This window comes from Strongylocentrotus purpuratus, unplaced genomic scaffold (genome assembly GCF_000002235.5).
Source record: "Strongylocentrotus purpuratus isolate Spur 01 unplaced genomic scaffold, Spur_5.0 spur5_scaffold_8, whole genome shotgun sequence".
Classification (NCBI taxonomy): domain Eukaryota; kingdom Metazoa; phylum Echinodermata; class Echinoidea; order Camarodonta; family Strongylocentrotidae; genus Strongylocentrotus; species Strongylocentrotus purpuratus.
Window position 1 is genome coordinate 11,422,853 of NW_022145614.1, and position 27,811 is coordinate 11,450,663.

Below are 27,811 nucleotides of genomic sequence, written 5' to 3' on the forward strand. Positions count from 1 at the left end.
GACTACTGACTTGTCAATTTACCTTGTTTAATGGTATTTATATTGAGAGTTTGTGTTTAGACACAATTTTATATAACTTGATACACTGGGAAAACTCAAGTGAATTATCTGGCCACATTATAAGGATGGAATTGAGGAGCGAAAATCCAGAAGAACAGAAGCAGCTGCAGACGGCGATGAAGGCTGTCGGGCAGGCAATTCAACTTGATACCAGCGGCAGCGCTCCGGTGAGTAACAGAGTGCAGTTCCGTACGGAGAGGCGTAGGACCGAGTGTGAGCAGTGCAGTGTGAATATTGAATGATTGTCTGATTGAGAGAGAGGGAAAGAAAGACCAAAACAGTGGTTAATTTTAGCGTTGTCCCCCAAAGTGTCGAAGTTCTGCCATCAATTTTATTTATTAAGAACAATTTTGAAGTAAAAAATCACATTGAGAACTTGTCTGTAGACTAGTAGTAGTAGACCTACATCGTCATCAACTGTGGTGTGCATTGACTTTGTCTAAATCACTTTCTGACTTGTTCTGCTTATTGAATATTATTAAACTTAGATGAAACATAGCGGGCTGTTTGGCATGTGAAGATGCAAATAGAGGGCTATTTGCTAAGGAAATCTTCCAAAGATATCTTGGCCTAGTTTGCAAAATAGCCTGTTTGTCCAGTTTTTCTTCGCCAGCCCAAAGACTCACACTATGCGCTCTTTAATACTGAGCAAATTTCTCGGGCTCTAGTTTCGATCTGATGAAGATGCAATTTGTAACTTCGGGCTAATATCCCGCATCACAATTTGGTTACAAGTGTCTTGTCACCGATTTTACATTTGTTCATTCTAGTATTGTATGAGTATACATCTTATTCTTCTTCTTAAAAATATTCATTAATCTTAACCTCATTAAACTGAATTTTCTTTGGACATTTTCATGCACACTGTATGTTCTTTATCATATTTGAGAGTTAAGACACATGATTGGACCACTTCTATGATCAGGTCAAAATGATGAGTAGGCCTAGTATAGATTAGTTAAGAGAATTTTTTCAAAATGTATGACTCAGGAGGGTCTTTTCTTTTCAGAGAACCTTCAATAATATGCTACCCAAAATAGATTTTGAGATGTCCCCCAAGGGAGGAGGCACCTACATGTACATGTAGGAGAAATACTGAATTTTATTTAATGGGATCATTGTCCATCAATACATTACAATCCAGTGACCAAATGGCCAATAGATCATCAATAGAATTGCATAAATTTAGTGATATCATATTTCAAACATCTGTGACTTTCTTATTATTGATCAGATTTATCTTAAACTTTTGCCATTCCGTTTTCTTATTTTTTCTGCTTTCGTACAAATGAAATTATTACAAGGGTTGAATTGCCCTTTAACTTGAACAATATTAGTACTGAGACATGGTTTTGGTTTGGTTTGGTTTTATTTTTTAGATAAAAAAACATGATTTTTTTTTATGAACATAAAAAATTATGATAATTATTTTAAAATACAGCTGGAATGCTCTATTCAGAGCCTTTAATTAAATGGCTCTGTTCTACCTGAGCTTGAGTAATGATGGAAACTGGAAAGTAAAGTCTTACAGAATCGAACAAATTTATCATAGATTCTGCAAGACAGATAAGTGCTAATGACATGTATAATACTGTAGGAGGATAATGTATGGGTACAGGAAAGTATAAGAGAAATGCTTTTTAGTGAATAAGCTTCCAGCAGTCTTTTGAAAATAATCAAATTCTATCTTGGGTTATAAACACAGGCAACATGAGATAAAGCCTGAACATGACAGGACAATGCTTTCTTTTATAAAAAAAAAAGTGTATATTGTTTGTTTTTTGTTTTTTATTTTGTGTTAATTTTTACTTGAAATCATAATTCAGCTAATTTTGCTTATTTTTATTAATACCCACTTTCCTTAAATGTTATAACTGTATCTCTGGTTGAAAAGAGGGCCCTTTTGAATGTTATACTGTATTATAGATAGAGAATTATTGGAGTTTAATCAGTTGTATTGGTTAAACTTTGCTACATATTCACCCATTGTGGGTAAGATTATAATTTTGTTTGTGATTTTGCTCAATCATTATTTTATAAAGTGAAAAACTAAAATTCTATTGAATTGTCATTGATCAAGGTAAAGTGCATACATTTGTGCATGATATTGTAGAATCTTTCTTGAAGACTGTGTATAAACATGTACAGTGTATGTAATTCATTTTTGATGGAAATGAATAAGTAAAGAAAGAGTTGGATGATCATTGTGTTTGCATTTTCCATTGCGGAGTCTACATGTTTAAAATGCAGTAGTAGAAGGTTTAACTTTCTTGGCAGGAATGGAAATCATGTGTGCCAGTAGGAAATTGGCAGGAAATGCTAGTTTTTGCGGAAAGAAAATATTTTGTAGCTTTGCAGCTCTGTACTTTCATTCTCGTTGAGTGTATATGGTTTAGAGTAGTTTTATTTTCACCTTGATCCTCACAATGTAGTTGGGAGAAACAGTTTCTTGGACTGAATTATTCAATTTTATTAGAATGACATACATGTATGTACATGTTTATTGTTTGTATGTAGCATTACATTATAAAGTGAGCATGTCAATATTTGTTTTTCTACAGGAAATGTGATTTGTCACAACCTTCAACAAAAAATGTACATGTAGGATATTCAATGTATGTTATTTGCACTCACAGTGTATTTCAAAATGAACAAGTGTATGCTCTTTTTTATATCAGTGAATTATATTTCTATCGTACATTAAAGTGTACATTACATACATAGGAGATATCAATAGGGGATATTAACAAGTACCGGTACCCTTATTTTGTCATTGTGTGCAAAATTTGACAATTTCTTAAATTTAACAATTTGCTATTTTTGAATGACTGTTGACTTTATTTTATAGGGAATATGTTTCCTTCTTATTCTCTTTCCAGGATGCCTATCTTCACTATCTGAGCTGTATGCAGTACATTTCACAATGTTTATTGCAAGATGCAAGAGCTAAAGGTACGTATAAACCAAAAGTACATTTCTGTTGCGTAACCAAAGTATGTTATAGTTGGATTATGTAAAGGTAAAAGTTCATACATGTAGGAAAATTCACATCGAGGACAAATTAGCTGTACCCCTTTCATTATTGGAAGTGGAACAAACAAAAAAAAAAGGACAGGAGTCACGTTGGCTCAGTGGTAGTGCAGTAGTTTTGTAAACAGTAGGTCCCAGGCTCGAAACCAAGTCGATGCGCTTGTGCCCTTTGGTAAGGCATTAATCCTCATTAAGTCCCTCAGAGATGACTTAAGCCGTCGAGCTTGAGCTTTCCTAGCAGTCGCGTAAAAAACAATCAAACAGACACAGAAAAGTCTTTGTTACATTACTATTAAAGATATGGAATTTTGCCGTTTTCAAACAATCTGGCACCCCGAACCCCTCCCCCTTCAGATGATTCTGGAGTCATCCTTTTGATAATACCATTGACATGTTTAATACTGCCTGATTTATACAATTATTACAAATGCAAGAATTGCACATCTTAAGTTTGCATAAAATTTCATCAGTAAGTCATTTGATTCCAGATGGCTTGAGCGATTATAGCAATAGTTATGATATATATCTCATACTATCCTTTCCAAAAACTGTCCTTTTTAGGAGCAGATTTCTCTAATTGTTTTCCTTTTCTATGTACAGTTTGCCAAGCACCGTCCGTGAACCTGAAGACCAAAGGATCAATGAAGATGGTGAAACTTGCTCAGCAATGCAGTGAACGGGTGGCTGATATCATGAACAACATGGGTAGGTCATCAATACTTGTTAGATTTAGCTAAAGCCATCCGTATTAGTTTGGCCAGGGGGGATTAGACGACCCTGCAAGGTCACTGACGGGTAGTTTTCTCATCAAATCAGCTCTCAATCAACATAAGAAAAAGTGGAGCATGGGGGACCAACAGGCATTGTTTGTTATATAGAGGGCGCAAGTAGCTATAAGTAGTGCGGTGGGGCTTTAACTACATCTCTACTCTGTGGTTTATACTGGAGTATCTGTATATGAGAGCTGTCATGAAAGTATGAATATGAAGATGGAAGAACAGAGTTGGAAGAGGTTGACTTCTGTAGTATTAAACTAAAAATACACTTCGGGAGGTAAAGAAGAGTGAGATTTTAGAAATAGGGAGAATCAATGAGAAAGGTTAGGAGAAGAGGTGATATCTTGACTGTTCTGTACTAAATATGAGCAGTATGAATTCATAAATTGATGAAGGTACGTTTATATTTGTATGTAGTTAATGATGTCTAAGGCTTATATTTTGATTCCATTTATTTCACACAGAAGAAACATCCACTCCGACCCATTTCCCCCTTCTAGCCACACACCAGACAGCAACCTTGTCACCCTCTCCTACACCCCCTTCATCGCTGACATCATCGATGTCATCCTCCCTGTCACCATCGCTGTCATCGTCGATCCCATCAGGTCGCATCAGCCCATCCATGTTTCCAGCTGTGCCCTCCACCTTCTCACATGCTGCACCCTCCCATGTTGCTGTGGTACGACCCACTGTTCAGCAGCCTGATCCGCAGAGGTCCCCTGCTCCAAATGCATCTCCAAACCATCAGAGGTAAGATTTATCCAGAGGGAAACTTGAATTTTTCTCATTAAATCCAGTATTTCAATTTTATTACATTTGTGAAGAATGGGTCTTTGTCTTTTTTTGAATAATTGTACCTTGAGTATAGTTTGGAGAGTTGTGCTTTATTGAAAGGAGGAGGGATAGTCTTTCAAACAATTTTGTTATTATCGCAGCCTTCAGAATGCATCTATTTGTCCACAATCCACAGGCCCACCAGATGTGACCTACATGTAGGCATTTTCCAAGACTTTGAATTATAAAGATAAATTATATTTGCCTGTATATAGTGGCAACATTGAACACAGAGCCAGCTGATACTAATTTGTATAACATCAGAGACATGTAAAAGCCTATTTACATATTGTGGATTTTTTTCTCCTTGAAATTTTGTGTAAGAAAAAGAAAAATCTATGAAAAGTCTTTGACCAATTTTTTGGAAGTAAACAATGAGTGAATTACTTGTTCCTATGAAATGATAAAAATCCAGGCCATAGTATTGTGGTTAAACTTGTCATTTTTTGTCTCACCAGTTTACAAGGAGTTAAAGAGAACAAAGTAATACCCCTCTGAATTTTTTGTTTTGGTAAATGTGTCTGATGAGGTGAATTTCAGTTCATATGTCAGTCATCTCGATCATAAACAATATTATTAGGAAAATCACAATCTCTAGCTGCCAGATGGTCTGTAAAGGTCGTACACTTTCTTGGAAAACTAGACATGACATTTAAGTAACCAGGGGGGTGTTTCACAAAGATCCGAAGTCTAACTTAAATCTAAGTTGGACTTCAAAATTACGGAGAGCCATTTGTAGCCTTAAAATAAAATATATTCAGAAGCGAAAATTCAAGTAATTAAAACTTTTATAAATTCCACATCAAGAACATTAAATCTCCTTGATAATGGAAAATATGAATGATTTGAATCGACATTTAATATAACCTGTACAAAATATTTTCATAGATGCTAACGTCCAAGTCCAACTTAGAGATAAGTTCAAATTAGGATCTTTGTGAAACACCCCCCTGGCTTGTAAATAGTGATGCCTTGACCGAAACTTAACCATGCAAGGGTTATCTTTTTCAAGTACCCTATCAGAGTATCTAGACTATTATTTATGAATGATGTCATCAATAAACAAGCAAGCAGGTCAGGGATATTTCTCCTGAACTTCAGAATCGATTTTGTAATTTTCCACTGGACTTTGATTGAAGTGGGATGATTCTTTCAAGGAGTTTCACAATGGGTTCATTCCATTTGGGATTTGTCTTATTATAAGAAGAGGGTCAAAGATGATCTTTTTTACCTTTGAAAATGTAGTTAGACATACCTTTTTGCAAGTTAAAGAGAGAGAGAGACAGAGACAGAGACAGAGATAGAGAAAGGGGAAGGGGGAGGGGCAATCTACATGTAAAAGCTAGATTTAGAGGTTGGATATTTTGGCTGGTTTCTCACCTTCATAACTTGTGTCTGAATTGTGTGAATCCACAGGCATTTTTTAACTGAATAATTCTAGGAATGTTTCCCCTGGACGAACATGGATATACATGTACTATACTTGATTCATATAATTATGCGAAATTTCTAATTTAATTTACTTTCTTTTGTAGCCCTACATGTATCTATACGATTACTACGTGATAAAAATTAAAATTGGCTTCCTTTGTCCATATCATCCCAAAATAAGAATACAAGAATATGTACACAATTTCTTCACAACTTAATACATGCATATGTTACTGCTGTACATATACAATGTATATCACTTCAATTCAGTCTAGAGAATAGGCCATCGGATCTCAATCAGTTCCTTAAAATTCTAAATTCCTTATTATTTGATACCACTAATTTTGTAAACACACTGTGCATGTATCTGTCAACATAACGTTTTCTGAGACTTATTTTCAGTTTGAGTAGCATATTTTTAATGTCTCCTTTTTATATGAACCTTTTTTCATGTTACCTAATAATGTACAATATAGACCTTAATTTACCTGTTATGAATAAAATAAATGAGAATGACTAATTTTCTTACCGGTAGTCCAAAATATTAGATACAATCTCATTCTTAAAGTCCAGTTTGAACTGTTTGAGAAAGTGACCTCTAATTATATTAACCTTTTCCTCTAGACTAATCTGTCACCTGGTCAACTATAATCAGTTCATTCTTCCTTTGGCTTTTCTTGCGAATCTCCCGAGGACATCGAGAGGGAAGGGAATTTCCCCTTCGTCTTTCTTGGTCAGCTGATCAAATCAGAATACCTCGGCCGGGTACTGACAGGTGGCGTTGAAAAGATTTTTGATGGACAAGTTTTTCTTCTGTGCTTGTCTTGTGATTATGATGTATTTTCAAGCTTTAGTTCATAGGGATTAAAAAGAAAGTTTGGTTATATGCCAACATGAAGATAAGATATTATTAGAAGTACTCAAGTTGTTTTCTTTTTGTGTGTCTATTATTGTTGGATCCACACTACGTGCCCCTATGTAGCAAAATAACTTACATATTTAGATGTCAACCAGTTAACAAGATATTTTCAGACGTATAGCGACTTCTTTATTAGGAACATTAATTGCAGTTGATTAAATGCCCACAAATTTGAAAGTAGAAAAAAAATAGGGATTTATGACACCAAAGGTCCAAGCCTTTCAGGGGATGGAACATCATTCAAAGAAGTTTTCATTGGGGGAAAGTAAATGCTTAAACTCCTCATATTGGCCAGATCATCAGCAATTAAATCACATAGTTTGATTGTATCCCCAGTGGGGAATGAAGCTAGCCAAACTCCCCCCCCCCCTCTAACTCCGAAGAATTCAAACAACATGTAGAATACATGAGGGGGGGGGGGGGGGTCTATAACCTGGCTGCTAGCTGTCCCTCTTCCTGTGAAGAATACATGTCTATTTCCCCTACTTACATCTCTAGTGAATCACTCGGCCCTGCATGTCTGTGATCTTGTGATTCTCAGACATCGTCAGCTGGCTGGCTGGCCGGCCGGCCGGTCGTCACCTAGCTAGGCTTTTGATGACTTGTCCATCTGAGTCAGTCAGTCTGGCAAATTTCAGTAGAACGCTGTCCCAGGGTCCTAGTCTTCTTTCTTTGTTTTTGGCCATTAGATACCTAGCTGACACGTGGACAGTGTGAGGCTTGTTGCTTCTTAGCTTCTCTTGTGGACACTTACAATATTCTTTTGCATTTTATGTAAACGCTGTCACAGAGTTGTCTCCTGCCTTTGTTATTGGCCATTAGATACCTGACACGTGGACAGTCTCTGAGGCTTGTGACTCTTGTTAATTGTTAATAAGCTTTTCTCATGGACGCTAATTACTAAATGTTTGGAGTCAATGGGACAACATTAAGTGGATGAATACTGTCACGAAGGAGTCATCTCTCTTTGTTATTGGCTGCATGTTAGATACCTGACACCTGGACAGTCTGAGGCTCGTTGCTCTTGTTAATTCCAAGCGTTTCTCATGGACGCTTACTAAATGTTTGGAGTCAGCAGGACAACATTTGCATTTGAGTGGATGAATGCTGTCACGGAGTAGTCTTCTTTTGATGTTATTAGCTAGTGGATTCTCGACATGTGGGCATTTTTTGGTTTGTGGCTTGTGTTTCTTCTAAGCTTCTCTCATGGATACTTAGTAATTTTTCTTGGATTCAGTTGGACAAAACTTTCATATGGGGAGATGAATGATGTCATGGGGTTTCCTTGTTATTGACCCTTAGATACATTCCAGGCTTGTGGCTATTGCTAACTCTAATGTCCAGCTTCTCTTGCAGATAAGTAGGAATGCCTTTGAGTCATTGTGGCAAATTTTGTGCATTTTAGTGGATGAACGCTGTCTTGGAGCACTAGTCGTCTTCTTCCTTCTTTATACTGGATGTTGGAGTGGAATATTGGCATGTGGAAAGTCTTGAGGTGATGAGCTCTCGAGTAGATCATTGGAATTTACTGGTTCTGAATCTCTTCCCAGGATACTCAAAGACTGTTTTGGAATTACTTACTGTCATGTTGGTAATTAATCATTATTAGTCATGTTGTACAAATTTCCCTTGCCAGTGAATTCATTTTTTGATTTGGTACAAGAAAATTTTAAAAAATGTGTCTAATCTTCTGTCTAATTCTAAAAGCCTATGTCTTTTAGGGAAAACTATGCCCCCTTAGGTTTCTCACAATACTGCCCCATAGTTTGTGCATTTCTAAAACTTGTACAAATCTTAATTGATACTTCATTTTCTTTAATGATGTACTTCTGCTTGGCTCAATAACCATTTGGATAGTAGCACAAAGGACACAATCCCAGGCCTTCTTGAATTTCAACTAAATTCGAAAGCAAATCATAGATTATAATTTGTCAAGTGTGTACATGCACATGAACATGTATATCACAAAATCATGTTATTTAATATTAGATAAGATATTTATTCGTCTTTCTTTCAAATGACACAAAGAGCATAACATCAGATCATTACACATTTACAATGCAAAAATCAAATTATGGCAATGATAACAAAAAAAATTGAACTAAAAGAAAGACGAGGGGACCCTGGTAAAAGCAGAGCTTTAAAGTTTTAGGGTCCCCTCTAGACCAAATAATTGGTTACTAAATAAATAAGCAACAAGATAAACATGATGGGAGTACATATCTGATATTATGATATATTATTCTATTTTTTTATCTTTAGTGATGAGGCTCTTGGTCCATTAGAGAAGGCATACAGAGAGAATAGAAAACTGATGGCAACATACAGGAGCAGACTGAACAAGATGCATACTACAAGCAAGAACAAAAGCCTTGTGGTAAGAACTCACTTCTCTCAGTAAAATTTACCGCTCTATTTTTATGCTTGTCTCCTACCTTGTCGTTGTTTCTTTATCATTTGAATTTCCCCTCTTATATCTCACTCATTTTAAGGTTTACTTTCCAATTCATTTGTTTTCCCCTACATTTGTCTTTTTACAGTATGACAAAATTAGTCTTTTATCAGTTGTTAATTTATTTCTTCACTTCACTTCTTAAATGTTCCCTTATCTAAAGAATAACTGCATGTTGCTATATTTTTCTTATTTCTGTACCCTCTCTTTATCTTTATCTGTGTCTCTTTATCTGTGTCTCTTCATTTTCTCTTTCTCTCTCTGTTAAAACCATTTCTCTGTTGACTACTCTTCTTGCCTCTTTTCTCCCTCTGTCCAGCCCCATCTCTCCCTCTCTCTCTCTCTCTCTCTCTCTCTCTCTCTTCTTCTTCCCCCCTCCCTCCCTACCAGTATGCTCCCTACGCCCTCTATCTTTTTCCTTCTCTTTCTCCCTGTCCACACTTCCACTCTCTCTCTCTCTCTCTCTCTCTCTTTTTTCTTTCGTTTCTCTTTCTTTTCTTTCTTCCTCCCTCCCTTCCCCCTCTCTCTCTTTCCCCTCTCTTTCTCCCCCTGTCCACACCTCCACTCCCTCTCTCTCCCTCTCTGTCTCTCTCCATCTCTGCCCCTGTCTCTGTCTGTCTGTCTGTCTCTCCCTCCCCCTCTCTCCCTCCCTCTCTCCCTCCCCCTCTCCCTCCCCCTCGCTCCCTCCCCCTCTCTCCCTCCCCCTCTCTCTCCCTCTCCCCCTCTCTCCCTTCCGCTCTCTCCCTCTCCCTCTCCCTCCCCCTCTCTCCCTCCCCCTCTCCCCCTCTCCCCCTCCCCCTTTCCCCCCTCTCTCCCTCCCCCTCTCTTCCTCCCCTCTCTCCTTCCCCCTCTCTCCCTTCCCCTCTCCCCCTCTCTCCTTCCCCCTCTCTTTCCTTTCCCCTCTCTTTCCTTTCCCCTCTCTCCCTCCCCCTCTCTCCCTCCCCTCTCTCCCTCCCCCTCTCTCCCTCCCCCTCTCTCCCTTCCCATCTCTCTCTCCCTTCCCATCTCTCTCTCCCTCCCCCTCTCTCCCTCCCCTCTCTCTCTCCCCCTCTCTCCCTCCCCATCTCTCTCTCCCTCTCTCCCTCCCTCTCTCCCTCCCCTCTCTCTCTCCCCCTCTCTCCCTCCCCATCTCTCTCTCCCTCTCTCTCTCTCCCCCTCTCTCCTTTCCCCTCTCTCCCTCCCCCTCTCTCCCTCCCCTCTCTCTCCCTCCCCTCTCTCCCTCTCCCTCTCTCCCTCTCCCTCCCCCTCCCCATCTCTCTCTCCCTCTCCCCATTGATGAGCAGTTTGTTTAATCCCCTATGACTCTTCCTTCCTCATTCTTTGTGGTTTTGACACCTTCTGTTCCTTATGAAGGTGTGGCTTAATGATCTACTTCTGTAATGACAGGAAGCAAGCATGTAGAATGTTGTACTCTCTCTGTAACCTCTTTTAAAACTATAGTGATATATATTTATGTGCTGAGTATGTACACACATTTACATGTAGACTGCTTGAGAAAGGTCAAAGAAAGATAAGCTTTACTATTTCATTCATTCATTGTTTGAATGTCCATACATGTATGGAGAGTCATCTTGTTTACATGCATTAAGAGGACAAACAGGTGGATAACAATGAATAAGACATTAATATTATTATTATCTTTGTTGTTGTTGTTGTTGTTATTACAACTTGGATTATGGAGCAACAGAAGGCACAAATCTGTCTGTATTGCCTACTTTCACCTCATTTTTCCTTTGTGGTTGTTGCAATTTCATGATAATATTTGCTAATATTCTGCATTGTTGAAAGACATACAGCATAAGAAAAAAAAAACAGATTTTCACCCTTGACCAACTGATCTTTATAACAAAACTCAATCTGTATTATTCCATGTTTCAGTAATCTCATCTCTGCCAGCCTCTTGAGAACTTAATTGCAAGGAATGATAACGCACTTTTATTATCCTTAAAGAAGCCCTTTACACTGCATGCCAGTAAAAAAAAGATTGCAGGTCAATTGAGGCATAGTTAAAAGTTTATAGAGAATGTACCAGCATATTATTAAACATGTGCCTGTACAATTTCCCCTATTAAAGGTACAATGTCCCTTTTGCAGCCAACCTCAAATGCTGTAGAACTTTGCAGGAATTATGAATATGTCATGTATGTCCTATCTGTGAAATTTAAACGTTAGCAGTGTCCTCATATTCAAATTATGCAAGGAAACCGGTTTACTTGCTAGACTTCACTGTCAGACACTATTGAGTGACTGACTGGCTTTTTTTTTCTTCTTTGGTAATAACAAATATGAAAAGAGTTGTAAAGAGTACATGAGCATTTGTCTACATCAATAACCCACTTCTTGTGATGGCCAAGATTAAACTGATTGAATCTTTGCGCAGCATAAAACGTATGACCATTTGGTACAATTGTCTGAAAATCAAGACTATTACTTTTGGGCTCTTTAGCCCTAAAGTCGATTTGACAACTAGTAGTCATTATTTTCCCACTTGAAGACATTTTCAAGCCCCATCTTTTTTAGGGAAGTTCTAAATTAGTATTATCTTTCAAATGCAGTTGGAATTTAACTTTTTCATTTTTTTGGCCTGCAAATGGGACATAGTACCTTTAAAAGTTTGATAGCACCAATGAGAAGCCCATTCCATCCATGTAGAATGGGAAGTGTTGTATTGTGTATCATTTCATGTACATGTAAGTATGCCAAGAGATCTGTAGTCTACTTTAAAAGCCTGTTGGTACTGGATATTATTAGCTTTAGCGGGACGAGACTGGATGAGCCTATAATGGACTTCTAAAAAGTTACCTATACTTGGAATTGTGTTGTTGTTGTTGTTGTTGTTTGTCTATTAAAATTTAATATGCTCCCAAGGACTGAATGCTAACAGAAAAGGTTATACATGTATGTAGTGACCAGTCACACAGTTGCTTGACCATTTAATTGATAAATCAAAGTGGTCAATCCTATATACAGTTGTACTTCTTTTATGGAGGTGGGTATGTCAGTAGTAACTCTGTTGTTTTGTCCATCCATTTTCCCCTTTTTTTCCTTCGGTGTCATCTCCATTAATTCATTAGAGATATATAGACAAGGAAATGTAGCATGAGCAAATCAATGTTTAACTTTTAATCCTTTAATCCTAATTCTCCTGTCATTTTTTTTTCTCTCCATGCAGAACCTGACATTCCAGCGAAGACTAATGGAGAATATGGCCATTGCTAAAGCCAGGGAAGCCAGTGTATCCTTTTGAATATTTAAAATCTCTCAAACTTTCACTGAGCTGTTCCTCTCATTTTTCTACTTCTATTAAAACCAAAACTGAAAGCACATCATTTCAATTAACTGTAAATCTAAGGATACCAGGAGCTCTTGTAGTGCAGTAGAATATATACTTGATTTTGGATAGTTTCTGTGCTCTATAAATGTATTATCATTATTATTATTTTTAACTTTATGTCAGGGAGGACTTTCCCTTTTTTTCCCTTGACTGAAGAAAGCCAGTGTAGACTGTGGGATGGCATAGATCTCTGACAGTGCTCTCAGTCAGCTATGTTTAACTAGTTGATTCATCTTTGTGGTTTGAATAATACGTTGAGATCGTCAACAGTGAGTTAATGGTTTCCATGGCAATTACAACACCATGTACCTTTCAATGATTAGAAGCTGCCGTGGTAAGATCAGATCCAGTTAATGGTTGCTATGGCAATTACAACACCATGCAAATGTTCTTTTCAATGATTAGAAGCTGCTGTGGTAGATCAGATCCAGTATATTCAGGCCTGGTAGTTTTGTACTATTTTGTTTGGTTTGATGTTTGAATGACAGGACCACACAGTTGATAAGTGGATGATTAAAACCTGTGAAAATTGCTCTATTAGGATGGCTGTATTGGTGCCATCAGTGTCTTGTGCAAACCAGCTGTTAAGGAGACAGTAGTGCATTTTCGAAGTAGACATTGCACCACTGTTTCCATCACGCAGTATCTAAATGTAACGCTTTCAGAAAAAGTGAGCGACTAATGAGCTTTATTGTTATGCAATTTTACCTCCATGAAGATTTTAATCTTTCGAGAGTCCTTGGGACCGTGTAAATTACCGTTTTATATCAGGGTAAAAAAAATATATATAAAGAGCTGGGACCAGCAAAATCACCTTGTCCTAACAGATACCTCGCTATTGCAGAGCTCTTTATAATGAGTTTCCACTGTGCCTGTACATGCATTCTTAATGAATTTATTGGTAGGTCTCCTTTTTTGATATGCAGTTTGGATTTAGGGTATTAAAGTGTGGTTACATATATGAAATGTACATGTAGCTGTGTGCTTGGATAAGCTATACATTATTTTTAGAACTTGATCAAGTTTATATATTAGGAGGTGCGATGGCTCAGTGGTAGAGCAGTGGTCTTGTAACTAGGAGGTCCCAATTTTTAAAACCAAGTCGATGCACCAGTGCCCTTTGGTAATAAGGCATTAATCCTCATTACCAGGTCTCTCAGAGAGGACTTAAAGCCGTTGGTCCCCTGGTTGCTTCCATTCAAGAATAGACATGCTTTCTGAGCACTGAGATGGGTAAAACAAAAAAAACTAACAAAAATACAAGAATTGTCTCCTTAACTGACCCACCTCAACTCCCAGCTTGCTAAGAAGATCAAGGAACGTCAGCAACGTCTTAAGGAGCAGGCAGCCCAGAGATTCTCATCCAGTGGCCAACCTACCAAGGAAGAAATGGAACTCAGAACAGTCTATGCTAACATAATGGAGTACGAGAATGTCAAGGTATGGGACTGAACCCACTCATAGAGGATCAAGTCGGCTGATGGGATTGCTATTTAGCGTATTTGAGATTGCACCATTTTGTGTTCTTATTGAGAAATCTAATAGTATAACTCTGAAAAGATATTGATGATTTTGATAAGAAGGATTATGACACATCAATGATAAACTTATATTGGTAAACAACATAACAGATATTTATCAAAATGGTGTACATGTGCACTTTATGTTTTAATGTGCTCTTCAATTGTTGTCATCGGTTCACCAACCATTCCATCCAATTTCCAAGCTATCCTGTAAAACTATGATTTAAAGCCCTTGCTACAGGAGATGTGCTTATAGCAGGAAAAATAGAACTTTTTTTTTTCCCTTCATTCTGTTTTTGGATATCCTTAACTGGCCTTGTTGTCTAGCTAGTACACAAGATAATATTTCCTTGATGATCACAAATTTGTGATTTTTTTTCTCCTTCAATTCCCTTTTTCTTCAAAGACATGGCTCCAGGATAGGCGCCAACGGCTGCAGGAATCACCCGGTGACCTCAGACTGATCCACGACCTCATCACCGAGATCTTATCGTGTGACCAGCACCCTCTAAGCCAGCTTCTCAAGCGTTACCAGATCACGATCTATCAGAAGATCATGCCTCTCATACAGCGGAAGCTACCCTCCATTGAGGAGATTGTGGTTCCCTACAAGGACGTGGAACCGCTCAAACTCCAAGGTAATGTATCCTTGTGACAGTGATCAAACATTTGCTGTATCAACATTTGCTTGAGGCGTTACTTCGTCAAAGCAAATGGGGTAGACTTAGTGCTAGAATTCATTTTTTTGTTAATACGAGGTTTCTCTATTGAGGAGATAGTGGTTCCCTACAAGGATGTGGAACCGCTCAAACTCCAAGGTAATGTATCCTTGTGACAGTGATCCAACATTTTGTCGCCTGGCTGGCAGAAGGGCGTTAGCTCGAATTTCAGGTTAAAAATGAAGTGTTAAGCAGAAGGGCGTTAGCACTAAATCGCCTCAAACTTTTATAAAACTGACTTATTTCCGAAAACAAATTGTGGCAGTGTTCTACTATAACATTTCTATTAGTCTTTTAAGTTTTGAACCAATTTTTGGGACGGATAGCAGTTTAAATATAAAACAAATCTTTAAATGCAAATAATTTGAAAATTAGTTTTCGAGTTGCTAACGCCCTTCTATATGCCAGCCAGCCGACGATTTGCTCTATCAACATTTACTTGGTGCGTTACTTCGCCAAAGCAAATGGGGTAGACTTAGTTACAGAATTCACTTTTTTGTTAATACGAGGTTTGGGATTAGGGTTCGAATTAATTACAGTTTTGGGTTGTGGACTGTGATAAGGATGAAGGAAAGTTAGCTGCGTAGCAACTGCTGCCTGAGCATTAGTCTCTTCTTCTTCTTCTTCTTCTTCCATTTGAGTACATCCCTCTTTACAGAGTATTGTTGTACTATACTGGGGTGTGCAGGTGGACCACTACACCGGGGTTTCCCCCTACTCTTATACGATTAGTGCAGTGGGTTCTTAGGTAGTGACGCTCCTCTACATGGGCCTCCATAAATGGTAGCCAGACCACAAGGACATTTAAGGATATCCACAGACAGAATGAAGGAAGAAAGGAAGTCTATTCCCAAGTCAGACTGAAGACACGTTACCAGGCCAAGGACAAACCAAACAAAAACCTAGTGTACACTAAACTGAATGGCCATGAATCGGGCCGTTCAGAGTTGGTTATAGTCCGGCAGCCAAATCCAGATTATTGGCCTAACCTTGTTTTAGGGTCTATAGTTTTTTTTTCAATGGATTTTGATTGCCTAGACCTTCTATTTCAAGAATCCGATTGCTGACACTCTGTCAGCCTTGAGCAATTTAAGATATATGACGTCATACAAAATGGCCGCCAAAGTACATGATTTTCCTTTAAAAATGAATAATAAATATATAATAAGGATTTTTTCTATAATTTTTGGCAGCCAAATGTCTGTATCTCTCTAGGACCATCACTAAAAAAATGTTTCGTGATGTTGCATGGCCATAGATGACCAGCTTATTTGCATATTTTGAAATAGCGCCCTCTATAAACATATCAATTTGAATAAAATATTTGTGCCAGCCAAATGCCGATTTCTTAAATCTATGTCACGTTGAAATCATATTAAATGCTTTTTTTGGGCAACAATTGCAGTTGTGCTGCATTAATCTTTCATCGTGTTTGGTACAAATTTAGATAGGGTAGGTGTGGGGAATGGAAGACCCTTAAGCACATTTGCATAATTTACATAAACATGAACAATGTTACACATACAGATATTTTTGTATTCTCTTTAGTATTTTTTCTCTTTATTTGGTAACGAAATTGTGGTCATGATGTAACTGATTAATAAGATAACAATGATTAATGACGTCATCCCCAAGGGTCTCTCATTACCTACATGTGTAGGTAATAAGGGACAGTTACAAATCAAGACATTTTAAATACAATTTGAATGAAAATGGGATTGTTATAGTTAGTTCAAACACTTTTTGAAAGAGATACATGCAGCCAATGAACTTACTGTAATTTTGAAACGATTTTAAAACAATGTGGCCCAAAATATTTCTGTAGTTTTTTGTTTACAGTAATAAAGGTGCTCTCAATTATGTTAAAATACTTTCAGAATAATGTTCTGGCAATATGACTTTTACATTGATCAAACTCACAGCATAGAAACAACTTCTTAAAATTAAATGCATTCAAATTAAGAATGGTGACACGTACAACCAAATATGTTTCATGATAGTGCCTTTCAACATGAAATGGACAACTGGGGAGAAGTAGGCCCCATCTTGGATCTGGTGTCCCCCATTACCTACACACATTTCTGATCAGACACCATTCATAATGTGAATTGCAACACCCATTCACAACACACAATGGCCATAAGCTTTCTGTGATGGTTGGCACATTTCATAAACTTCCTTTTAAAACTAATTTTTAAGAGCCACCCCTAAATATCTGCATACACCGCAACATTCAGTGAAAATTTTGTTTTATATCAGAGCAAAATTTTACGATCAAAATTACTTATCTTGGTCAATTTTGCCAATTTTCTCGGAGAGAGAACGCATTGTAGTCTTCGAAATGAATTTGATATATGCAGTAGTGGTGTTGAAAGCCACATATGTCGCTATATCAATATTGGAGCCAACGGACAGACAGTGATGGGTTCAAGCTTGGTGGTCTCCAATTCCCTACACCTACCCTACATATGTCAAGAAAAAAATGGCTATGAAAGAATTAATTTTTCATAAATCGGTGAGAAGAGGTTTTACGGCACAAATTATTATTCAATTGATAGGCTTTATTTAGACCAGCATTGCTCCAACGTCAGTGAATGTGGATAAAGCAGTTGACATCTATACTAGACAGATGCATGATTTTCAAAAGAAATTACCTGGTGGATTCTATGACACAATTTCCAAGAAAGTTCAAACCGTGGCAGCCATGAAGAAGTCAATGTTGGGGTACGAAAGTCTATGAAAATTTGATCTACTCCAGAGTAATAGGACTGCAGACAAGTTCAAGAGAGGTCAATGTCAAGGACATTTTGTCATAAGAGCTTTCACGAGTCCGAACAGCACTTTTTGATGATTCTGGAAACGAGCACTCCCATGTCAAAGACGGACTTATAGAATTTGACAAAAGTTGAGATGTCAGCCAGGCATGAGACACTGGAACAACCTCGTACAGTCATTGATGGTTGTGCTCTGCTGTGGATGAAAATCTGATGATGTTTGCTTGGTGTTTGACATATCCGAGAGTATCTAGAGGTCATAACGGGTCGAGAGTCTTCCAACTGAGTCCCGCGTCACTGCTGCCCTCCTCTTACTGTCCGTCGTCGTCGTCGTTTTCATATAGATCATGGCTTACCCTTGTGACCCGTTTGGTGAGACCTTTTGATCGGCATCTGTCTCCTGCAATCTGGTAGAGTGTCTTTAGTATTTAGAGGGTGGCTAGTGATTTCCCTAAGGTCGTCAGTCCATCTAAGCTTGGGTCTTCTTTTGTTACGTGTTGATCTCCGATGATGGACATTAATTGTGTCCATTGGTCTTGTAATCTCTTCATGATATCCCAAGTAGCTTCCTCCAACTCCACATTTCAAAGGCAGATATTGCCGAGCTTCCACCCTCCTTGACGATCATTGACCCAATAATATTATACAAACTTGTCCACTTGATCAACTTCTTCTCCATCAACCACCATGCTCTGGTGCATGTAGTTAATTTCCACCAATCATGATCTTGGTCTTTTTCACATTGAGGTAGGGTCCAAATTATTCACTTGCATCCTTCACTTTTAAGGAGTTTTAGTAGTTCTTCTGATGTTCTTGTTATAAGTGTTGTCAGTGGCATACTGAGCAAAAACACTTAGAGGGGCAGAAAAACAATCTGCATCACCACCACTCATACATGTTACATGCAGGCCCCGCGGAACTTTTTTTAAAGCGGGGTGGGGGGGGGGGGTGAAGTATTTACGATCAGGAAGAGAGGAGCGCAAATTGGCGTGGTGTTCAAGGGGCACAGCTCCCGGAAGCTCAAGGGTTTCAGGCATTTATTAACTATAATATGAACATATTTTGATACCTCATTTCACCTCGGGTCACTTTTTTTCTTTCTTTCTAGTTCTCTTTAACATACTTTATACAAAAAGTGAGGGGGGCTCGAGTCCCCTGAGCCCCGCTGTTCTGCGGACCCTGACATGAAGGCTTTTGAATAAGCATACTTTTTGCTTGATTGTGATTATAGGATTTGTCATTTTCCAACATACGCTTAACAAATTATAATTTACTAAAAAGTGAGAAAAAAACCCAGGAAAATCATGTCATTTCAGCAACATTTGTAAATCACTGGTATCGAATATATAGAAAAAACAGTTTGAATCTTGTTTGGGGGTTCAACTGTCCCCAACCCCCCCCCCCCCCCAACCTTCCCTATCAATACGCCAGAGAGTGTTGTATTGTCGGCGTATCTTAGGTTGGTGATCGTTCGTCCACCAACAGAAACTTGACCATAAAATGCCTTTCTCATGATGAATTCAGCATAGATGTTGAAAAGTTATGGTGATAGGATGCAGCCTTGACGGACAACCTGACCAATAGTGAACCTTTCGGTGTAGCCATACTCTGTTCTTACTGTTGCTTCTTGGTATTGGTAGAGCGACTGGATGAGTTGAATTATATGTGCTGGAAAGCCCATCTAGCTCATAATCTTCCATAGGCGTTTATGTTGTACCCAGTCAAAAGCTTTGGAAAGATCAATAAAGCTAGGGAGAGAAGTTGTTGAAACGTGTCTCTAGTGTTGCTAACTTCACTATCTTTTCATGACAACAAACTACAGTTGATCGACATCATAATTATATGCGCGAGTCTACAGGATGATTGGGTGCTCAGAAATAGGCAAAAGCACAAGCAGGCCTTTACCGTCAAGATGAGGTTTCTGTTGAAGTGATTCTACGCAGTGATGTCATGCCAAGGAAAGGTCTGTCCACAACATAGTTATGATGAAGCAGGCAACATCAAAGAACAGCACGCGATTTGAATTGATGCTAATGAGAAGATGTATGTTAGGGTCCTAGTGGATGACACAGACGTCTACGTACTACTTCTGCATCATTATCTACATGACGGACTTATAAAACGCCAATGACCATGGAAACGCCCCTTCACAAATCGAACTGTTATTGATGTTCCTGCCAATGTAGACAAGTAAGGAGATATCATTCCATCGATGTTGGCAGGACATGCGTTGATGGGATGCGACACTCTCGGGGCATACTTTGGCATTGGATAGGGTACAATGCTGAAAGTGATGAAGCAGAAGTTTCGACTCCCTTAGGACTCAGTTGGCAATGTTGATGCAGCATGGTCATATGTCATCACTCAACCTACTCAATGCTTTGCTTCATGTTATGGAAGTCAACAACCAACTGAATGTCAGAGGCTCGTATCAACGTGTGGCTATCAAGGGTCCGAAGACTAGGAGCTCCAAATACCCCCAAACCTTGCCTCACTACCTCAAACTACTGAAGCGTTTGTAGAAAATGTTAAGAGAGCTCATTTGCAAACATGCGTGTGGAAGCACGCATTACAGTCATGACCTCACTTTGCAGAATTAAGTGTTAAATGACATCCTCTTCCGCATGGAATATTTTAGGGTTCCCAACACTTTAGAGGGCTTTTAATCAAATTTCAAGATTTTGAAGCAAACTTATAAAGGGATAAAGTCCTGTATCGTATTGGTAGTTCGTAATTTTTAGGTTAATTTAAAAGAATCTAGTACCTTAGAATACAATTCTAGTTTCTTAACGCTGTCACTGAAAATGGCAATTTTTCACCATATGCCACCTCATATCTATGGGGCAGAGAGCATTCAATTCAATCGTGTTTTCTTCAAGTATCAAATTACAAAATAAAAATAAATGTGCAGCACGATTTTTACTCACTGTATCCAGTGCATCTGACTCATGACATATGATAATCTCATGTTAGAAATTGGTATTTGGCCATCATTTTGAACTATGCAAGTTAATTTGTCTATAGAGGGCGCCATTCCGAATTATGCAAATTTGCATATCATTTGTGATCATACAGCATCGCAATTTTTATTGAGTGATGATTCTAGAAAAAAATCAAGATATTTGACTGCCATTTAATGTATTAAAATGCTGTTAAAACTTTTTATATCATTAATTTTGGTTAAAAAGGGGATTTTGGCGGCCATTTTGTATGACGTCACATATCTCAAATTGCTCAATGCTGACAGAGTGTCAGCAATCGAATTCTTCAAATTGATGGTCTAAGGAACTATAATCCGAAGAAAAAAAAACTATAGACCCTAAAACAAGGTATACCGAGATGGCTGCCGGACTATTAGGTGATATGACTGATTCAAATCAAACATGATCATGTAGGAGTGGAAAAATGTCAGGGATTCAGTCTACCATAGATTTGTGGGAAAAATATACCCTGTTTTCTAAGTTTATTATTTTAAATACAATGAATCAATTTGAGAGCCTTGACCATTTGAATTATTTTGAAAATGCACAAGGCCATTCAAATTCTGTTAATCCATGTAGTTGTATTTGTATCATAAAGATTCTGGTTCATCCAGTACTGTAGAAGTAGATCTTCTTAGTACTCCATGTTTTATTTTTCCTTGTTTTAAAGAAAGTTCCTGTTGTTTTTCAGAACCCAGAGCAGTACCAGAGGGCGGTTTCACCACACCCGATGAACTGGATCAGAGTATGGAAGAAACATTAGCCCAACGTCTTCTTGCCCTTCGTCAAAACAGCACCTCCAGTGCAGAGAGTGAATCCACTGACCCGAGACCATCAGTCCAGACCAACAGCATGCTCTTTGCTCATAGTGATGTGAGTGATGATATCCTGGAGGAGCTGTTCTCCGAGGATGATGAGGATGCTCCGTCTCTGGAGGAGGAGCTTAGCACCCAGGGAGGGAGTGTCCACCCTCTACCTGTGGAGCACCATGATAGAACTATGGGCAAGGGAGAAGTTGTCGGTGATGATAGATGTGAAGATAATGGGCACCTTGATGACAGTGGCATCCAGAATGGAGAGGAGTCTTCCAGCTCAGATGAAGCTGCTCCTACAAAAGACATCCAGGATGATGATCTTGAGGGTACTACTGTTAGAGGGAAGAATGAGGAAGGTGCCACTTCAGAGGGAGACAGGATGAGAGAGATCAGGGATGAAATCAGGACTGATATCGCACAAGCCTTGGAGGATGGAGAAAAGCTTTTCAAGGAGTTGGAGGGAAGGACCATCGACAAACCAGAAGATGTGGAGGAAAGTATTAGTGATGCAGTTGTCATAGCAACCGATGACTCCATTAATGATAGAGATGGAGAAAGTGCAAATATTACAAGAACTAATTCTGATGCTGCCGATAAGCAACATTCTGACTCAGATTATGCAAAAGACAATCACTTAAATGGTCTTGCAGTCTCCGGTATGGATGAAAGAACTAAAAATAATTTGTCAGATGAGAAAAGTGAAAGTGTTAGAGATGACAGTGAACAAACCGGCCAAGAAGAAGAAGAAGAAGTCCCTTCAGATGTAAATGACAGCGCAAATGGAGATGTCGCAAGCAACAGTGAGTTAGCAGAAGGGGACAGCAGTGTGGGAGAGAGGGAAGGTGAAAGAGAGAAGGAAAAGGCAAAGGAAGAGGAGGATGGAGAGGAGAGGATAGCAGAAATGAGAGTTCAGGCACTGAGTAGACATCTCAAATGCATCACCAAAGATGTGCTCATGTTCACAGGTAAGAGGGTGTTACGGCACATGTTCTGGTGATGATCTCCTCAGTAAAGTCACTGCACTAATTGAATTCTTAACTGCAAACCTGGACCAAACACCATACCTGACCCATACCCTGACCCAAAACCTAACCTGAAACACAATCGCAACCCTAACACAAACCCTACATCTTAGACAAATTAAAGTTGTCAAGCAGTTGTCTTCAAAACAAATGTCAGATAAGGAAGATGGTAAAAAAAGATGGATGGATGCATACAATTTATTCAACAAAGTATAGTTCAGGGGGCATTTTTGCTACAATGTATTTTCCAAATCATTATGTGTAAATCCCGAAAGTCTCATAATATTAAACGATCACTTGTCATCTATTATTTATTGAGCTGTAAATAGTTTTGGAGGTTTTAACTATTACGCATATTGATTTCAGTGTTGAAACATGAAAGTAATGTGATTTTCTGATGATTTTACAAACGATCTTGTTATCAACTTTTCCATTGATTTTTGTGATATTCCGATATATCTAGCTTTTACCCAGTCATGTTTTTGTGTTGTGCATGCACCTATCAAGTGAACCAAACAGTCATAGATGATAATGATTATCTGTTATAGATATGCACATGTGCATGTAGCAATAATCATGTCTTGGAGATACATATATGCATGCCATTGTAGACATGCACTGCACTGCTAAGAAAGCATGTAAACAACCAGGGGACCGACGGCTTTAAGTCATCTCCAAGGGACTTGGTATTGAGGATTAATGCCTTACCAAAGGGCACTAGGTTTCTTGGTTTCGAACCAGGGACCTTCTGGTTATGAGACCACTGCTCTACCAGTAAGCCATCGCATCTCTGATTATTTTATTCATCTGTGTCCTTTTAACAGAGCGTCTTCAGTCTCTGCTGGTAGCGGTGTACGAGCAGCTCAACAGTACAGCAGCCAAGGAGCAATGCATCTCCATCATTGAAGCTTTCGTCTTCAAAGATATCTGGCAACCAATCCTCATGCTCTACAGGTATTACCTTTGTTGCTAAGAAAATTCAAATTTCTTTTTAAAGCCCCAATGCACTACTTGAAGCTACTTGCTTCCTCTATACAGAAAACAATACCTAAGTGGTGCTCGTTGGTCCCCCATGATCCTCTTTTTCTGATGTTAATTGAGAGCTGAGTTATTGAGATAGCCACCAGTGACCATACTGGGAGGTCTAATCCCTCCTGGCCAAACTAGTGCAACACAGGATTCAAGAAACATATTCACCATTTACTTTCCTAAAAGATACAGTATTTACAGGAGAAACAGGTTTGATTTTAGAAGAAAAAAAGAAGAAGATGAAATAAGTAAAGAAATGAAGAATAAAGAAAAGGAAAAATAAGAAGATGGACTTATCCCTGAACCAAAACCCGAAATGAAAACAAACAATACTAGTTTGATGGCATAGGTTGGTATGAGGCATTTTCCTGTTTCTTGAGCTACCCCCAAATTGATCTCGAGGCATCTAACATGCTCCCCGAAAAATGAAATACATTGATGGCAACTAAACATTATGGCTAGCAGGTTTGCAGAACTGAGTCTAGATTACTTACTTGTACATATGTGACCTACATGTGCATGTATAAAGTATGGGATAATATAATGTATAATAATAAAATATCTTAGTAATGGTCAAGTTACTTTTGAATACCCTTTCGAGAAGTGTCACACATCGGTCCTGTTTTTCTTAACCATGTTGTTTTCCTTTGTATCTCCTGTAGACGATTCAACTACAAAAAAGAGGAATGTGCAGCCATCGCCATGACAAAGTACCAGCATGCCATGCCCCAGCACATCGGAGTAGGAGAGAAGTTCTGTCTGCTGAGAGAGGGCGCTGTTCAAGATGGCAGCCAAGCGTCAAGTAGCGACTACTACCCTTACCAGGCAGCTGTAGAGGAGCTTTGTAAGCTGCAGGGGTACACATGTCCTCTGCAGAAAATAGAATGTATTGGTAAGATGGAATGTTTGATTACATGTTAGTTAAACTGCAAGATATTGTTGCTGACTCAATATACTTTAATGAAAAACATTACAAATGTGTTTGCTTGTCTCCTGTGGAGTAGGATTCCAAACAACTCCTTGGGGGGGGGGGGGGGGGGGGTGTTTTACAAAGATCCTAAGTCGAACTTAATTCTAAGTTGGACTTAAAAATTATGGAGAGCCATTTGTAGCCTTAAACAAATATATATTCAAGAACAAGAAATCTCCTTGATAATAGAAAATATGAATAATCTGAATCAACATTTTATGCCTTTTAAAATAAGTTGTACAAAATATTTTCATATATGCTAACGGCTTTCCATAATTGTTAAGTCCAACTTAGAGATAAGTTTAACTTAGGATCTTTGGGAAACACCCCCCTGATATTAGGAGTCAAATAGTATTTATCATTGCAAAATGTTGTTAGTCACATTAATTCTTTTGCCTAATTTAATTGCTCAGTCATTTCTTGTTTTCATTGTGACATCAATATATTTCCAATTTTAGGATCTTAGTTATGGTACCGTCAACCCTGCTTTTAATAGTGACCACCTGTATAGAAAGACCACTTTGTTCATTCCCTTGCATATGGTTTCTCATTGAAATATCTGTACTTAAGGAACCTGTACATAAAGACCACTTTCCATTTTTCCCTTGAGCGGTCTTTCTAAACAGGTTTCACTGTATACACTATGAATATTACGAACAAAGAAAGTGGACAAAATATACAGTTCCTCATTCTACCCTCAACAATTGCTATGGTAGACAAAGGAACATTCCTTCACTGCTATTATGTAAAAATGTGTAGAACAGGTGAATATGTATGTGACACCTGTTCTACAGATTTCTACATAATAGCAGTGAAGGGATGTTCCTTTGTCTACCATAGCAATTGTTGAGGGTAGAATGAGGAACTGTATATTTTGTCTGCTTTCTTTGTCGGTCATGTTCATAGTGATAGCTCTTGTTTCTTAGTATACTAGACCTTTAGCTTCCATTTTGTACCATCTTTTATTTTATCTTGCAGTGCGTGTGTCGAGGATTGTGATTGAATGTGTTGGAGACTACTATGAGAGCCAAGGCATTTCTAGACAGAGCTTAGAAACAACTGTGTAAGTTAGATAACATTTTCTTGTAACTAGGTATAGCTTTCATATGTTTTTTCCTAGACAGGTATTCTAGTATGCTTGCTTTAAGAACCTTGGTTAATTCATGGCCTACTGAATTCCTTTCGTTCTCCTAGGTTGCGTACCTTAAAGGGATCCGGTAACTTTGTCTCAGATTCTGAAACAAAATCCTGGATTTAGCTCATGCTGCAATGATAATTATAAGCCTTTAGGTCAGTCAGGAACCCCATGACTTTCACAAGCCGATGGCATGTCTGATTATCAAGATAGTTATGATTAGAAAGCGAAACCAAATTTTGCGTTTTAGTTTCCTAACTGTTTTCATAACACTACGGTCTATTGGGGAAAACGAGTATGGTAAAACCGGTCACTCAAAGATTTTTACTTTTTTGAGGCACTTCTTGATCATTTTGAAGCGCAATTTTTTTAGGGCTTCAATATTACACCATATCACAGACACCGATAACACGTACATGTAGGGCCATGCATCTCAGATTTAACATTGTTAAACGATGCCTTTAACTACTCATTTATTGTTGGCAACGGATTAACCTTTCTCAATCATTTATCTCTCCTCCCTGTAGTGGTTGTGATGATCTGCTACCAATCTTGAGTTATGTCATCATGAGATCCTCTCTGCCTCAGATTGTGTCAGAATGTAGTGCTATGGAAGAGTTCATCCATGAAGGGTAAGCCATCATACTATTGAAAACAACAGAAATCATGTTGACCGAGATGTATTAGTCCTTAAAAGAACTGTTGTATAATTTTGTTATGGTTTTAGTTCTGACAAGAACCTGTAGATCTTTTGAAGAAAGATGTAAAAAGATGTTCAAGACAGTACATGTCAGAACTATAACTACAAAACAATAGTATACAACATTTTTTTTTTTAAAGAATAACATCTCTCTCAAAGAAAGAATACCCCAGTCCTTATAAAGACTACACACATGGTGTACCCATTTGAGTTATATCTACCTCACTATGCAAAGCTATAAAGAACATTTGAAATCTTGTTTCTGTGTCTGTTATTGCTGAGATATTGAAAGTGCCAGTTTGTCCCTTCCAGTACTGGTACCAGAATAAACTCTTAGAGATCTACAGCTTTAAAATTCTATTCATGGGTCTTGATTATCAAATATGAACAACTTGTCTAAGAGCTGTAGTAAACTGTCTAGTGTTTCCAAGACTATTGAACTACCCACTTCAAGATTATCTTTATAACAGAAACTGACAAACAATTACCCCCCCCCCCTTTTTTTTTCTTCTTCTATATTGACTGAAACACAACTGTTCTCACCAAAGAAAAAAATATATATTCAGATATTTTGTGTAGCCTGGCTTGTAGGATTTATTATGTAGAATAATTAAAATGAAATAAATTCCAAAATAAAAACAAAGATTTAATTCTATTTATATTTCCATCTTTTGTGTTTTTGTTCATCACAGGTATTTATTTGGTGAAGAGGGCTACTGCTTAACGACCTGCCAGACAGCGCTGAGTTACGTCCTCAAACTAGGCAGCACAGAGGAGCTGTCAAAGTCATAGTACAGTGAAACCTGTATGTAAAGACCACTCAAGGGCAACGTGAAAATGGTCTTTGTAGGCAGGCAGTCTTTATGTATGGTGTTTATGTACATGTTCCTTTTTAATAGTACAGGTTTCAATGAGAAACCACATCCAAGGGAATCAAAAAAAATTGATGCCATTATAGACAGGTGGTCTTTCTATACAGGTGGCTGCTTCAACAGGTTTGACTGTACCTTAACGGATACATTATGTCAGGGTAATCATTATGATGTTACCTTTTCCATCATCTTGCCATCTGATCCATCTGATGAGATGTCAGCTGTGGTTTGAATACTTGTCGGGCGATGTGAATGAAGGTTGTTGGTGTTATATATATATATATCCCTGGGCCCTGTCTAACAAAGAGTTGCGACTGATCCAAATCAATCGCAAGTCATCTAATCAATCGCAAGTTCGCAATCTCTTTCATATGTACATAGTTGTGATTGAAATCAATCGCAAATAAGTTGCGATTAATATCAACTCATTGT

General features: G+C 38.2%; 1 protein-coding gene across 1 annotated transcript; it reads left to right on the top strand.

Annotated features, from left to right (window-relative positions):
* Positions 1-27,721, top strand: LOC763155 (VPS9 domain-containing protein 1). Its single transcript, XM_030975539.1, has 14 exons — positions 1-227; positions 2,940-3,012; positions 3,691-3,795; positions 4,331-4,619; positions 9,316-9,430; positions 12,678-12,740; positions 14,139-14,279; positions 14,769-15,000; positions 21,528-22,616; positions 23,498-23,627; positions 24,365-24,594; positions 25,651-25,735; positions 26,335-26,439; positions 27,200-27,721. Exons 1-14 carry the CDS (start codon positions 126-128, stop codon positions 27,297-27,299), a joined length of 2,859 nt encoding a protein of 952 aa, XP_030831399.1. The 5' UTR covers positions 1-125; the 3' UTR covers positions 27,300-27,721.
* The last annotated feature ends 90 nt before the right edge of the window (positions 27,722-27,811 follow it).